This window comes from Perna viridis, chromosome 1 (assembly GCF_037379345.1).
Source record: "Perna viridis isolate PV_CMFRI_1.1 ecotype Kerala chromosome 1, ASM3737934v1, whole genome shotgun sequence".
Lineage (NCBI taxonomy): Eukaryota > Metazoa > Mollusca > Bivalvia > Mytilida > Mytilidae > Perna > Perna viridis.
The window spans coordinates 1,298,899-1,313,362 of NC_142445.1; the positions used below are offsets into that span (position 1 = coordinate 1,298,899).

General features: G+C 35.5%; 2 protein-coding genes across 3 annotated transcripts in view; one reads left to right on the forward strand and one right to left on the reverse strand.

The window, feature by feature from the left end:
• Positions 1 to 282: 282 nt before the first annotated feature.
• On the reverse strand, positions 283 to 13,312 carry LOC148626786 (kelch-like protein 24). 2 transcript variants are annotated; one of them, XM_088591621.1, is made up of 10 exons: positions 12,508 to 13,312; positions 6,130 to 7,066; positions 5,814 to 5,952; positions 5,398 to 5,560; positions 5,095 to 5,211; positions 4,741 to 4,921; positions 3,458 to 3,661; positions 3,085 to 3,308; positions 2,384 to 2,448; positions 457 to 588 (listed from the first exon to the last, which is right to left on the reverse strand). In XM_088591621.1, the coding sequence occupies exons 1-9, from the start codon at positions 13,274 to 13,276 to the stop codon at positions 2,396 to 2,398; spliced, it is 2,787 nt and encodes a 928-aa protein (XP_088447747.1). In that variant the 5' UTR covers positions 13,277 to 13,312; the 3' UTR covers positions 457 to 588; positions 2,384 to 2,395. The 2 variants fall into 2 exon arrangements, with proteins under 2 accessions (XP_088447658.1, XP_088447747.1); XM_088591532.1 differs by lacking the exon at positions 2,384 to 2,448 and having other exon boundaries at positions 283 to 588.
• The window catches only part of LOC148626787 (tubulin tyrosine ligase 3-like), a 71,421-nt gene continuing 58,572 nt past the window's right edge, over positions 1,616 to 14,464 (forward strand). The window contains exon 1 of the mRNA XM_088591228.1: positions 1,616 to 1,861. Coding sequence (XP_088447354.1) covers positions 1,808 to 1,861 — 54 coding nt within the window. The 5' untranslated portion in view covers positions 1,616 to 1,807. The remainder of the gene's footprint in view (positions 1,862 to 14,464) is intronic.

Below are 14,464 nucleotides of genomic sequence, written 5' to 3' on the forward strand. Positions count from 1 at the left end.
TTAAACTCAGATCTTTCTGGGAATATTTCCTACACTACATGACGTATTTCATCCTATGGAACTTTAAAATACCATTGGCTATAAATGTTGCTGAAATCTGACTATTGAATTCGTTTCTTGTGGACCTATTGTAGTGGTATCATCAAGTGTGTCTCAATGTAAGCATTTTTATACCCTCAGATGCTCATCATTTTAAGGCAGTAAAATTGTTATCGGACGACCCCTTAAAAATAACCAGCTTGTATCTTAATGTTGCTTACTAATAAAAAGAAACAAAAAACCTACTGCTAATTGATTTATTCATCAATATAAAAATTCACATATTGCTTTACATAATTAATTTTCATGATTAGTTTATTTCTCCATGTAATAAAAGTTTGTTCACTTGTTTTGAAAGCTTTTTATTCATCATTTGCACTTCTAAGTTCCTCTACTTAGTTATAGTAACAGATTTAATCCACTTTGATGGATAGGGTAAATCATGAATTCCAGATATCCAAGAGTCTGTTGCTGTGTCGTAACATTCCACTGATCTGAGGATTCTGTTGGTCTCTGTAGAACATCCTCCAAGGATATAGATCAGTTCGCCTACAAAAAATTCATGTATCAGTTTACTAAGTTCTAAAAAATAATACCACCATCTTATGTATGACTTTGATCAGTTCACCTTAAACAAATACATGTATCAGTTCTAATAACTAATTATACAAGTACTATCTAGCAAACATATGCACGAGCACTATCTAATGTGTAACCTCAATCAGTTCGCCTACAGTACATAAGCAGTATCGTAAGTGTGATGTAGAACGATGGATAAAGTTCTAGCAAACAATACATGCATTAGCAAGGGTGCGACGTAGAGACATGTGACATACAACCAGCACAAGTATGAATGTATTATCTTAGCTATAACATCGATAGCTACATCTTCAACCAACACAAGTATGAAAAACATTATCTTAGGTATAACCTCGATAACTACACCTACAACCAACACAAGTATGGAAGGCATTATCTCAGCTATAACCTCGATAACTACACCTACAACCAACACAAATATGGAAGGCATTATTCTTAGCTACAACCTCGACAACTACACCTACAACCAACACTAGTATAAATGCATTATCTTAGCTACAACCTCGATAACTACACTTACAACCAACATAAATATGGAAGGCATTATCTTAGGTATAACCTCGATAACTACACCTACAACCAACACAAGTATGGAAGGCATCATCTTAGGTATAACCTCGATAACTACTACACCTACAACCAACACAAGTATAAATGCATTATATTAGGTCCCGGTTTAACATTGATTTCTACACACCTACAACAAAGTATCAGTCACACAAATATGAATAAAAATCGAACATGGCCAGCAAAGCATATACAGAAACATCGCTTTGTATGAAATCAAGAAAAGAACTAATTACCTTGAATTTTAAAGCTGTTGGGAGTTACAAAATCAAGTACATTTTCAGTCCTGATTCAGTTCTTGTACACATGCTAACCGGTGAACAAACTGCTTTTTAATACTTTTTTATTAACCAATGTTGAGATTCTTTAATGTAAATTTTAAATGTTCAGTATTAGTATTTATCATACTATGAATAAGTATAATGTACAACTTACTAGTTATTTAAAAGGAGCCTGAACATAAAAGACATTTTCAATATTAAATCGACGATTAAATATTTCTAGTCGTTGATGCATAAAATACAGTAAATCGTTATGTTTTGCTGGTAAACATGGCGTAGATAAGGTTAACGTGCAAAATGGTAGCAATGGAAACACAGATATGACACTGAAGAAATATATGAGAAAACTACGAGCTAGGAAAAATGGCAAACAAGTAAGTCTATTGATCAGATTTTATTATGTTAAGGCGGTATTCTACAATTTATTTTTTTAAGTTCCACTGGAAAACTCTTAATGAAGATCAACTTCCTAGATTTGAAATTTGCTTTCCAACCTTAAACACATCCTTTACAGATTTCAAGCTTTCAACTTCCCAAAGGAAAAGCGGGGCATAATAATCAAATTTCCTACACAAAAATTGGACTTGCCCTGGATGACAGGAAATTGTAATCCTAGAACACTGGGGTTAAGGTTTGGATCTTTAATAGCAATTTTTGTTTTATTAAAATAGACACTAAAGAATTAAGTACTTCTCTAGCAAAATGTACAAGGTGTGGACACGAAGAAAAAACCCCAAATATTTTATTGCATTATCAAAGTATTTTCATTAATAACCACCAGTTTGCCTTTTTAAGATATTGAAAGGTAAATTTGAGTGGAACGCACCAAGGAAAAAAGGCGGGAAAATGTTCCTGCATATATTTCCCTATGTAAGCAGTAAAAAAATACTAGCTACCTCACAGATGCTTCAGGGTAAATTTAAATAGCTTTTTGGTTGTTTTCTAGATGCGCTGGATATATCTGTGGTAAAAAATACCAAATTGAAAAAATAATGTGTCACCCATTGCCTGGGTCGATACCGCTGCTGGTGGACCTGAGGTCTCCGAGGGTATTCACCAACCCTGTAGTCAGACTTATCTGACCCCGAAATATATCACATTTTATCTTTCTTATTTATGAAATCTTGTAGTATTCCAACTGTAAAAATACGTAAAACACTGAGGCTTCATTCCTTGCATTTGCATATGATAGAACCTCTCGGTGATGGATTTGGCTTCCTCTTTCGATAGTTTTGGCTTTGAGTACTTTTTGTATACAACTAATATTTTGATTATGATCTTCCTACATATTTGATATTAATGCTGTGGATGACAGGTTACTACTTGAAAGACGTGTACAGCATATCGAAATACTGGTATTTTTTTGTATCTTACACAGAAAATTACTTAAAGACATTCATTAGCCTTGATTAGTATTTCTTTTATACATACATGGCGTGACTACTGCTGCAATCGATGCTTTATCCATGGTTCCAATGAATTATGAATTAACCATCTTAACATAAAAATATATCTTTGCTTTAGAGTAAATATGAAGTTGATTTCTCTATGAACTGGAGCCCGGTCAATGTAGGAATAATATTGTAGAAATACATACCGACAACAGCAGCTGCAGCATCGTGACGAGGAACCACCATATCTGTACAGTGTTCCCACACATCATCACGACTGTTGTATACATCAATGCCCCCTGTACTGGTGATAACAGAGTCTTTGTTGTTGTATGATCGTGTGGCTCCACCACAAAGGTACATTCTTCCATTACAACAAACGAGATTCCCATGGCAACGGGGAAATCTTAGATTATTCTTTTTGACCCAGCTGTAATAGGAAATGAGAGCAAAAGACTGCATTAATTCAACAGAATACCAAACTGCTACTTCAATATCAGACGTTACTAATGGTGTTTCATTATCTAAATAAGGTAGAAGCAGACTTCGCCAAGTAAATCGTTTTAAAAACCAACCTACCTGTTACTGCGTGGATCAAAGCATTCTACAGTATCTAGGACGTGGCTTCCAGCTGTCTTACTTATGATGTCTCCATACCCTCCTGCTATAAACAGCTTACCACTACAGAGACTAGCTGCTGCACCAAGACGCGGTTCAGACATAGACTTCACATAGAACCAAGAATCGTTCATGGGATTGTAGCATTCAACAGAGTTAAGGACGCTGCAATTGATTGTACAGAAGTATTTAGACAAACAGAAAGGGTCTATTGAAATTACTGTCTTATCAAATCCAAATTTTAAGTGATATTTTGTACCGCACCCCTTTGCAAACCAACAAATAAACTCGCCGTTTTGATTCAAGTGTGGCTGTCGACATTTTGGAATAAAGACCCCTGCCCTTAACAAAAATCCTTTGTATGGGCCTGGTATACAACTCATAGTAAAACTAGATAAAGTGATGCTCCAGCATTTAACCTTCATACAGCTATATCATAACTCATAATTGTAAAAAGCACTTTGTCAGATGTGTTATTGTGTCTGTGAGACACAAATGATGCCCCCGCATGTGATTTTGAGTAAAACTCAGCATATCTGAACGAAACTTAAACTCAATCTGCAACTAATCATGACAGACTCACATACCAAAAACCAGTCGAATATCTTCAAGCATTTACAAAAAAAAAGCGAAAAACTATTATTTCAATACAATTTTTAAAGTGCAGGGCCCATTATTTTGGTAAAACTCAGTGTAGAAGAATGAAACTTATACTCGATTTGTAACTAATCATGACAGACTCACATACCAAAAAGCAATTCAATATCTTTAAGGGTTTACAAAAAAAGTACGGAAAACTGTTTTTTCCATGAAATTTTTTAAGTCCAGGGCCATAATTTTGGTAAAACTCAGGGTAGCAAAACGAAACTTTAACTCGATCTGTAACTAACCATGACAGACTCACATACAAAAAATCAGTTCAATATCTTCAAGGATTTAAAAAATAAATGCGGAAAACTTATGGGATGGACAGAATTGCGGACGGAATTACAGACGGACGGACAGGGGTAAAACAATATGCCCCCCACCAACTTATCGTTGCAGGGGCATAAAAAGAGAACCCATGTATACAGAGCAGTTTTTGAAAATTGTTACTTCACTCCTTGACATTTTTTTTAACAATAACAATTACCAAAATGATGCATGTAGTTACAGAGAATAACTACATAGAATGGTATCAAAGTTAATGCTGTAATTATTTTGATGTTACCAATAACATGTTAGGCATGTTCTTAGAGACTCACTTGTTGTCACCATCCTGTCCACCAATAACATAAACCATACCCAGTACTGAACACATGCTGTGGTACATTCTTGGAGTATTCAATTTCATGACTTTAATCCAAGAATTGCGTTTAACATCAAAGGTGAACACATCGGCTGTTGGTACTGGATTTTTTACTTTAAACCTTGGGTCAACTCCACCTAAAAGTAAGTTATAAAAACACAAACTGTGATTGTGTCTTGTGTGATATAGTCGTTGGGGACTATCTAGTTTAAATCAGACCTCACTAGATAGTGAGTGAATGGACAAATTTTAATCAGATTGTAATGAACAACTGAACACATTCTAGATTAAAGATTATAAAAGAACTTGCCTGTGATGAAGATTTTATCGTCAAGGATACATGCTGCATAGTGGAGTCGGGGTTCTGGCAGATCGCCGAAGTGTTTCCACTCATTTGTTGCTACAGTGTAACTCTCCAGAGCTTTGGCTGTCAGAAAATAAGCAAAAGTCCATAATAAACCTTGATGCAATAAGATTTATTTTTTTTTTACAAATATATGATAAAGGCTGCATAGATCTTTAACTGAATTCAATATATATTAACAACACAACCGGTTTGTTCATATCATAACCCACATTGTTAATTAAAAATTTAATTGTTCACAAACATTACCAGATATTGCAGCCCGGCTTGAAGGTGGATTGAACCCGCCGATTACCAGGATATTTGCATTCTTCTGAAAACTTCTGTGACGTGTCGTCTCAACATTAGACCTCATTAAAGAATTATTGTTCGGTGCTTGTGGTGAGGTATAGGCCACATCATGATCAGGTGCCTGAAAATGACAAAACTTCTACAATGGTCAACAACAAAATCGGTCTCATTTCTGGTAGTTGACTGAGTGAATTATACCAACACATTTTTAATACTAGTGAATATTTGAAGATATACACCCTTGTTTATTTTTAAATAAACATTTGATGAAAAGATTGCTTTAAGGAATACTCACTTTATTCAGGAAATATTTCATACAAGATTCTACTACATGTAGTTTTGGTGGTAAATGACTACTTAAGAGACAGACTTACAAAAGCACTTTCATCTCTTGGTGACCAGTTGGCTGGAGTTGTAGATGATGGTGCTGGACTAGACGAAATGCATGTTCGTGGTTTTGGAATATGCAGATTGAAACGATCTTCCTTGCAAAGCATTTTTCCAACACAAACCCTGACAAACAGAGGCAAAGAACAATTAGACTTGATGGAATATGTTATATTTCAGTGGCGAACACCAACACAGATGAAATGGTTCAAAAAGTGCAAAAAATTTTTCTACTAATTTGTTGGAAATATATGAAGGGAGTTTGAAGTGCATTGAGTTTTCTAAAAATATTATTTTACTTACCAGTTTGCTTCCAACAGCATTTGAGCCACCTCTCTGCTTTCTTTAACTAAATCGGTGATTTCGTTACATTGACTGAGTTCCTGTAGTGTCATATAAGGGAACCGGACACATTGCATCAGTGTAACAAGGTGCTGTTTTCTATCGTCTGTGTCATTTGATACCCATCTGACAATGCCTTTAAACACATCCATTTCTGTTTGTATATTAAGGTTGTCTCTGCTAAGAAGCATAACCAATGGCTCGACTTCTATTTCTAGGAACACTTCCTCTTGTCTAAAGGTGTTGAACTGTTCACATACTGCTATCATCGCTCTATCGTACATAGGACCAAAAATCTTCTCTTTCATGAGGATTGACAAAGCTTTAGCCAGTGGAAGGCACTCGAGGAAATCGATGACACGTGTTTTGACCATGGGTATTCTTAAACTCTCTGCCATTGTCATTAAATCGCCAACTACTTCAGAATAAACATCCAAAACGCCAGTATATATAAATTTTAGCAAGATCTCAAATGCTACCGGTTTGATGCCCTTTAGTCGAACTGTGAGTGGAACTCTTTGCTTATCATTTCGGCTGTAGAAAATATCAGCAAAGTAGTCGCTATAGCAGGCCAGGCAGATTCGATGTGCCATATAACGCTCAGTGCCAATGTGGATAGTAACATCACAAATTCGTTCATTTGCTTGAAGATGACGGACGTAATCGCCAAGATGAGCAAAATGTGTGACTTGATCCATAGGCATATGTTCAAGTCTGACCAGTGCGTCCTTGATATCAATTGGCATTGGCGGCAAAGGCGCATCTTGGTTAGACACCTGGACTAGGTTTCCTACATCTTCGATATTTACCACAGGATGTAGAAAGTTCTCGTTGTCAACGTACAGTAACGATGTTGGCTGGTTAGATCCTTTCGGTGATCTTTGCTGTGAGTATATTTCTGAATAATAACCATGAATCAGAACCATCAAATACAAATAATTTAGGAAAAAGTGGCCGGGCTTAAGAATGCTAAACAGCAGCTAACAGAATTTAAGGAACTAATATCAAGACAAGAGGGGCGAGTCCAAAAGACAACCAACTGACATTTCTATAAATTTATGCATCCACAGGAGGCATTGTCATTACATTAATACAATAAATTATACTTACAACTTTTTGGAACAGGAACCTCAAGGTTTTTTGTAGACCTTATGATAAGGATCATAAAATCAATAAAAAATATATCTATTTTGACTTTTAAGTTATAAGCTACATTGACAAAAATAAGTCATTTTGGCCTTTCAGGGGCAATACCTGAACTTGGACTTTAATGACTTGAATAGGCTTCTGTTTTACCATATCTTCCTTTTTCTATTGTGATCAAGTTTCTTTATGTCTTCTGTGGTTTTACAGTTATATGCTTGAACCACAATTTTTTAAAAATTTTTCGTCTTTCATGGGCAATAACTGTAATAGGGCTTCTTCACGCAAACTAGACCTTCGGAAAGTTTTGTAGGCCTTGTCATAGGGATTATTTTTCAACTATGTAGTACCATAAAACACATTGAACCTGGATTCTATGCATTTGTATGTGCATATGATAATCCGTGTGTATGTTAGTGTTGTGTATCACCCGATTATCTATTACTATTGGTCAGTGGAAATTACCGATTTATTATCTATTACTGTTGGTCAGTAGATATTACCGATCGATTATCTATTACTATTGGTCAGTAGATATTACCGATCGATTATCCTTTACTATAGGTCAGTGGAAATTACCGATCGATTATCTATTGTAATTGGCTGTTCAAACTTACCACAGTTAAGCATAAATAAAGAAATAAAGTTTTCATTTTAATGTGTAATTATTTTTAAACATCAACATGTATTGAATACTTATACTCCTATATATAATAATAAATATTTTTTTTTATATTACAACTCCATTAACATTTCTACCTCAATCCAATTTGAATAATTGAGTAGAAAATAAGAAATTAGAAAATCTGTCCTGAACTATAGTAATAAAGTTTTTTTATGTTTAAGAAGAAAAACAAGTGTCCAAAAGTTAACATGAAGAGTGGCCAGAGTTTTTGACAGATAATAGGTAAAGTCAAAAGTGGTCAAAATAAAAGCTGAAAATGTATACTTAAAAATATAGTTGTAATTAATACCAAAGTGTGTGAACATTATTTACATGTAATTTGCTTCCATGCTGTCAGTTAGCAGAAAAGGTGAAAAAAAATGACTTTCAGTGTTATCTAATTGTTCAAGCAAATGTTGTGAAAAACTTCACGATCACCGAAAGTCTTATTTTCCAAGCTTCGCAATGGTCAGTCACCTGAGAACTATCCAGTTTGCACCTTTGGGCCAATCAATATTGAATCACACATTTATAGACCAGTCACCAACCTATACAGTTGGTTAATATTACTGACTACATAGTAGTATTTGTACCTGTAACACGGACGGTGGTCAATGTTTTCCTCGGGACTCCAAAATGTATTACTTGTATTATCAAATGAAAATACACGGTCGTGTTCAGTTTGATTTCATTTTGTTCAGTCAACTTTTTACTCAATATTTTTTCCGTTCAATACCAATGTGCTGACTTCTGAAGTACGCAAAATGGAATCACGTTAGGGGACCCGGTTGCAAAAATATGAGTTGTAGCATTATCGCAATTCATTGCAATGTAATTCATAGTAGCATTGCACTCGCATGGTTTGTACCTCATTATATATGTATTGGACTCAAACCAGTGCTTCATAATTTTGAAAAATTTTTTTTTCATTCAAATTAATGTTTTTTTTTATATATCGCCGCTAATATGTTTCGTTGAGTCAAAGTAGACAATTATAAAGGGGTGTTACGGCATCAGCGGGACCAATGAAAATGTCAAAATCGGAGCATCACTCAGTGCTGGATAATAAAAATAAAACTATAAGAAAATTTTATATAGTCTGCCATTTACAATATTAATTTTGCTGATGAATAACTAATAAATTAATTTAAAGAGATGCATCTATCAATGCCTGTCTGCTTTGCCTCTAAAAATGGAGTTATGACTAGCATTTGCGTACGTGTGGTTGAGCACTAAGTTTTTCTCCTTCAAAAGAACTACTTTTCACATTTACTGTAAATTACCTATTGGTCAAAGAATAACCTTTTCGTAGGCCTATGTGAAGATATCAATATTCATTATCAAAATTATCGTCTGCCACTGAGCACCTCTGCACACTGAACTTTTATATTGGAACATGATAAAAAGAGAAACACTAACAAAAAAAGGCAATTACACTTTTATTTAGGGACAATACAAATCAGGGATTGAATTTATGACAATTTTCAATAGCTAAATTTAATTTAGAACTGAAACATTACACTTGCGGGACTTTACATATTCGACAAGCACATTTTAGCAAGAATTTCTCGGAAGGTCGAATCGAAGTATTTATCATCGAGCACTGATCAGGGCAGTTTACCTATCTGTAAATATCATTTGCAGATAGGTTCGATTTATTTGTACCTTTCTTTTACCGAATTTAACCTATCTTCAAATATAAGTAGAATTAAACAGTAATCTAGGGAAACAAGATTCTAGCGGAAATCAAAAGAATGTAATCCAGGGACGTAGAGCAGACATTAAAGAGACACAGACAATAAATAATCAAGTAATATGTAGAAAGCAACAAAAGTGAGCAACTCTGACTACATTAAAAACCGGGAGTATGGGCCAGGTGCATCGGTAGGGTAAGCGTCCTCTGGTTTTCTAGAAACATCCGCCGAGCTGCTCATAAAAAGTCGTCCGTGGTAGATGAAAGAGGAAATGATAACTATGACACGTGAAAAAAAATCAGTTTTCATGGTGCAGATAGATACACCGTAACGACCCGCGAGTTCATGATGATGACCATTAAAACTTCCGTAGTGATGACTTCATATAGGTACGAGGACACAATTTCGTAGTGCATTTCACCAGACTCATCTATAACCTTGGTTCCCTTGATTCCACCGCTTCAAACTCAATAAGACTTCACCAATATGGAAACATGTATAAAAGCAGATTTCTATAAGTGTGCCAGAAAAATTCACCATCATTTTTTTATTTTTAGCAACTTTGATTCGGAGACCCCGTAGACATGAAAAGTGACCACTGCCAAATGTCCTAAATTTTGACCTTCCATAGGACCAAATCGAAACTTCCACATAAAATTACAGAATGAAAAAAAATCTCTTGTGAATTTGATCCTTGCTCTATATTTCAACAGTAAACACTAAGCAATAAAGCTTATGACAGCAACGGAAAAAATCAGGAAGAAACACACTGAAAAAAAAGGAACTTTTTTCGAATATAACGAAAAGTCAAAGCGAATTGTGATCTCGTACCTTCAATCTTGTAGTAACATAACCCTGTTCCAGAAGCTTAATTGTTAGAAGTCTAACGGTACAAAAAGTGTGCGTAGTTACGGCAAGCTCAGGCATAACGTATGAGTTGTAATATGAAAACCGTACGCAGGTGTTAAAGTCATCGTGTTTGTTGTATACTTCAGTCAATAGTTTTTCCTTTACCGTTGATCTCTAAGTGAAGGACGAGATAAGAGGTCTGTATTATATCCTTTAGATATCATCAAACCCAGGACAGTAGGTACAAATAATCGGTGTTCAAATGAATTCGACTTAAGTTTAATTCAAATTTACTCATCTTCAAATGAATTGGACCTAATATCTTTAATTCATTTGATTTTTTTTCTATAATGACGAGTTGTATCGAAGCATTTTTAAGATGCAACAATGCATGTCATATTCAAATCATAGTGTAACATCATAATTATATTTATATGACCATTTTACAGATCCTATACTGGTCAAAGAGTAGTTCTAGCCGGCAAGTAATTCTCGCCAACCGATTTTTCATCCTCTCCTGTGAAACAAGTTCATGCCCAAATTTTAAGGCAAAACGTCTAACAGACTGTTGATATTGTTAGCTATCATACAACGATTTTTATTAAAGAATAAAATGTTGGTGAGCAAATTGACGAGAAGTGCCCCCGTCTTGAAAATGGCGAGGTCTACTCTATGACTAGTATTGACGTATGAATGTGATGGAATGTATTCTACAAGAAGGATAAGCAATATTTGGAAAACGTTTATGGAAATGATTTTTGTGAAAAAAAATATTTCGTCCTGTCTTGTTAAACAATTTCATGCCCAAAATTTATGTCAAGCTTTCTTTAGGACAGGAAAATTAGGGGCCAACTCGAAATTTTTATGTGATTTTTTGCCATTTTCAAAAGTTTCGATGGTCATGTTCGGAAAGCTGTCTAACTGAATGAAGATGAAATAGGGATTTTAATATTATCATGATCCATTGAAAAGTTGTTGTAGTGCATCCCTACAAATTACCATTACAAGGTTTATGATAAAAAATTATTTTAGTTAATTTTCTTTTCAATACTGTGATACAATGGGAATATATTTTTAGGAACAGAAATTTACCTTACCTTTTTGTAAGCAATACCCCGTGTTAAAGAAAAATAGGGTTAATGCTATGAAAGATTACATTTTGTACTAACTTCAAAGGCCTGTTTTTCCTCAGTCTTGAAAACAATTATACCTCAGTATAATCATGTCATTTTATCAATGTTGAAGTATTATAGATTAAACAATTTAGAAAGTGGACTTTTTACATATTACACTTGCATGTGGCAAAGAACTTTACCAGAGCAATGTGAATACATGTTACTCTATTATAGAATGTGTCCTAAAAAGACTAGATACTATTACTTAGATCTACATATGGCCTGAACATACATGCATGATATAGTCTACAAACGAGAACACTATATAGTCACGATCAGATGCAGACATCGAGCTGAGCTCCTCTGCAGCTTTGTCGGAATAGAAAGCAAAAACTCACATTACGCATTTTCATTAAACTTATACACCAAAAACTCTTACCGTTAAAATCACAAATAAAATATTATTACGGTCTATTCTGTTCGTTGAGAATACTTTGTGGGACGCCACTTTGCACTTACAATTGGAAAGTGACGTCACAATATAACTATCTTACGTATAGTTTGGTACACTGACACGGTCATCTATTAATAGGTCAAGTTTTGTCTGGGACATTTAAACAAAGTATATATAACATACTTATTTTTTTCCAGAAAATAATAGAAACATAATGAGTAAACCAATAAAATAAATACTACGCTTAATTATGCAATTCAAGTGTCCAAGGGACTTGGCACGTTACAGTACACAATGCTAGACCGGCTTAAAAGTTAACCCAGTTTTCAAAAAGAGGTCAGTTCAAGGGTCAAAATATCTCAGTAGACAAATTCATGCATTATAACTCCCACACATGTTTAGTATGAAACGTAAAAATACCTGCTTGTCTCGGGGAGGCTTGGTTTGGAGAACCTGGAGTTCTTTTTGGTGTAGTTGAAACTTGCGTACTAATATTGGATTTCGCTCCTGGGCTTTTTGGACTTGGCGGTGAAGCAGAGCTGTGTTCCCGTATAACAGGGGTGGACGGAGGTTGTGGCGATCGATGCTGTTGTGGAACTCCTGGTGTTCCAGGTCTTGAACTCGTTTGTCGAAACTCCCTTGGTGACAGACCTGGAGTCATAGCCGCTGGTGTGGGCTGCGGTGCCTTTGTGACTGCATCTCTAGGGCTGTCAATGCTATTTGGTCTAGCACCTGGTGTTGTAGATCGCGATGCGTTTGTGCCGGCATTTCTTGGTGACATAGGAGTGTTGGGATTTTCAGTGCCTTGATTTGAAGATTGATTTACTTCGCTATCTTCTTTTTTGAAGGTCCCAGTTTCAGCTCCTTCGATGTGCAAATTTTCCATTTTCTGAAATCCAGCCTTTTTCTGTTTGGTTTCGGAGCTGACTTGGCTTTCAGTATCGCTGAATGGACTTTTTTCTTGAGGTAAGCCGAGGTCCTCCAGAGTGTAGTTACCTCCAGTTAGATTGTTGATCTCACTAACCAACTGACGGTCTATTTCCGATGATGTAGCTGAATGGGAACGTTTAGGTTTCATTCCTGGACGCCCACTTGAATGTCTATGCTCCCAATCTGCTTGTGGATCAATCGTATTTAGTTGAGTCAGCGAATTCTTAGAAATGTAAGAGCTGAAATTAAAGCGTGGCATCTCTGCGACAGCATCGACTCATAGTGCCGTCGTTATGGAAACTTATTGTTCGGTTTGGTCATCCTCTCTATCGGAGTGCATTAAGTTAACGTCGACTGCAATTTATTATTTGGACTCAAATAATCGATTATTTAAACAACTTCTCAATCTCCACAGATTTAATCCATATTAAATTTCATGGGGTGGGGTGGCTCTATGGTTTGACTCTACGGGGGACAATTCACCATTGAATGAATGATTTAAGCTCTCATAGTTTTATTTTCATTTAAAAAATATATATAAGCTTGCCCACCAACATCTTTTCTTTTTTTGTAGAGCAGGATTTGTTTTTCAACCTGCTGGGTGTTTGCGATGTAGGTCTTATGAAATTTTGTTCATTTAAATTTACAAAAATCATAGTCTATGAATCCAAGATTTGGCTTCCACAATTTCCGTCAGTCTCCTATTGGTTCGGAACTTGTTAACTGGTAGTATTCAGAACTGTTTAGTATGTACCACATAGTTGTGGTAATGAAAGTTTTTGTGAGTATAAATAAACTTAATATGCAAAGATGTCATTACTTATGCGCCTATTTTTTTTTATTTGAATATTTTTTGTGGTTTCCTAAGGCAAACCATGGACTGGTCACTGGTCGACCAAATGGGGACCATCTTCTGATCCCCACTCCCCTAAACCACAGAATAGATTTGATCAAACTTACACAATTTACGTCATTGTGCACCTCTGGGGAGTGGAGGAGGCATCAAGAGAACATAATTTGCTCCCACGCAGTTTGCAGATATTAGTCTTTTGATTAGACTAAGACTAATATCAATAAGTCTATCTATAGGGGGAATTGATTGATTCATTGATCTACATTTGTATGGAAGATATTTCATGCAGTTCAGGACGAAAATATTGACCAATCGAACAGACCCAGCTTTGTACTAGTCCTACATGCAGAGTCGGATCTCTATGGTGTTAGCTCACAGAAGCAACGACCCGCGAGTAGGCATGCAACCCAGTACGGAAACATTGTCTCCCATTCATCAGTTTATCCCTTTATATCGCATGCAGTTATTTCCTGTACAAGGTAGTTCTATGTGGTTATTCTTAAAATTTGGTCTCATTTTGTTGAAATAAAGCTGTTTTGAGAAAGTCCGCGCAGAAATTTCAAGTGTTTTGTCATAAAAAAGTGCATGTACATA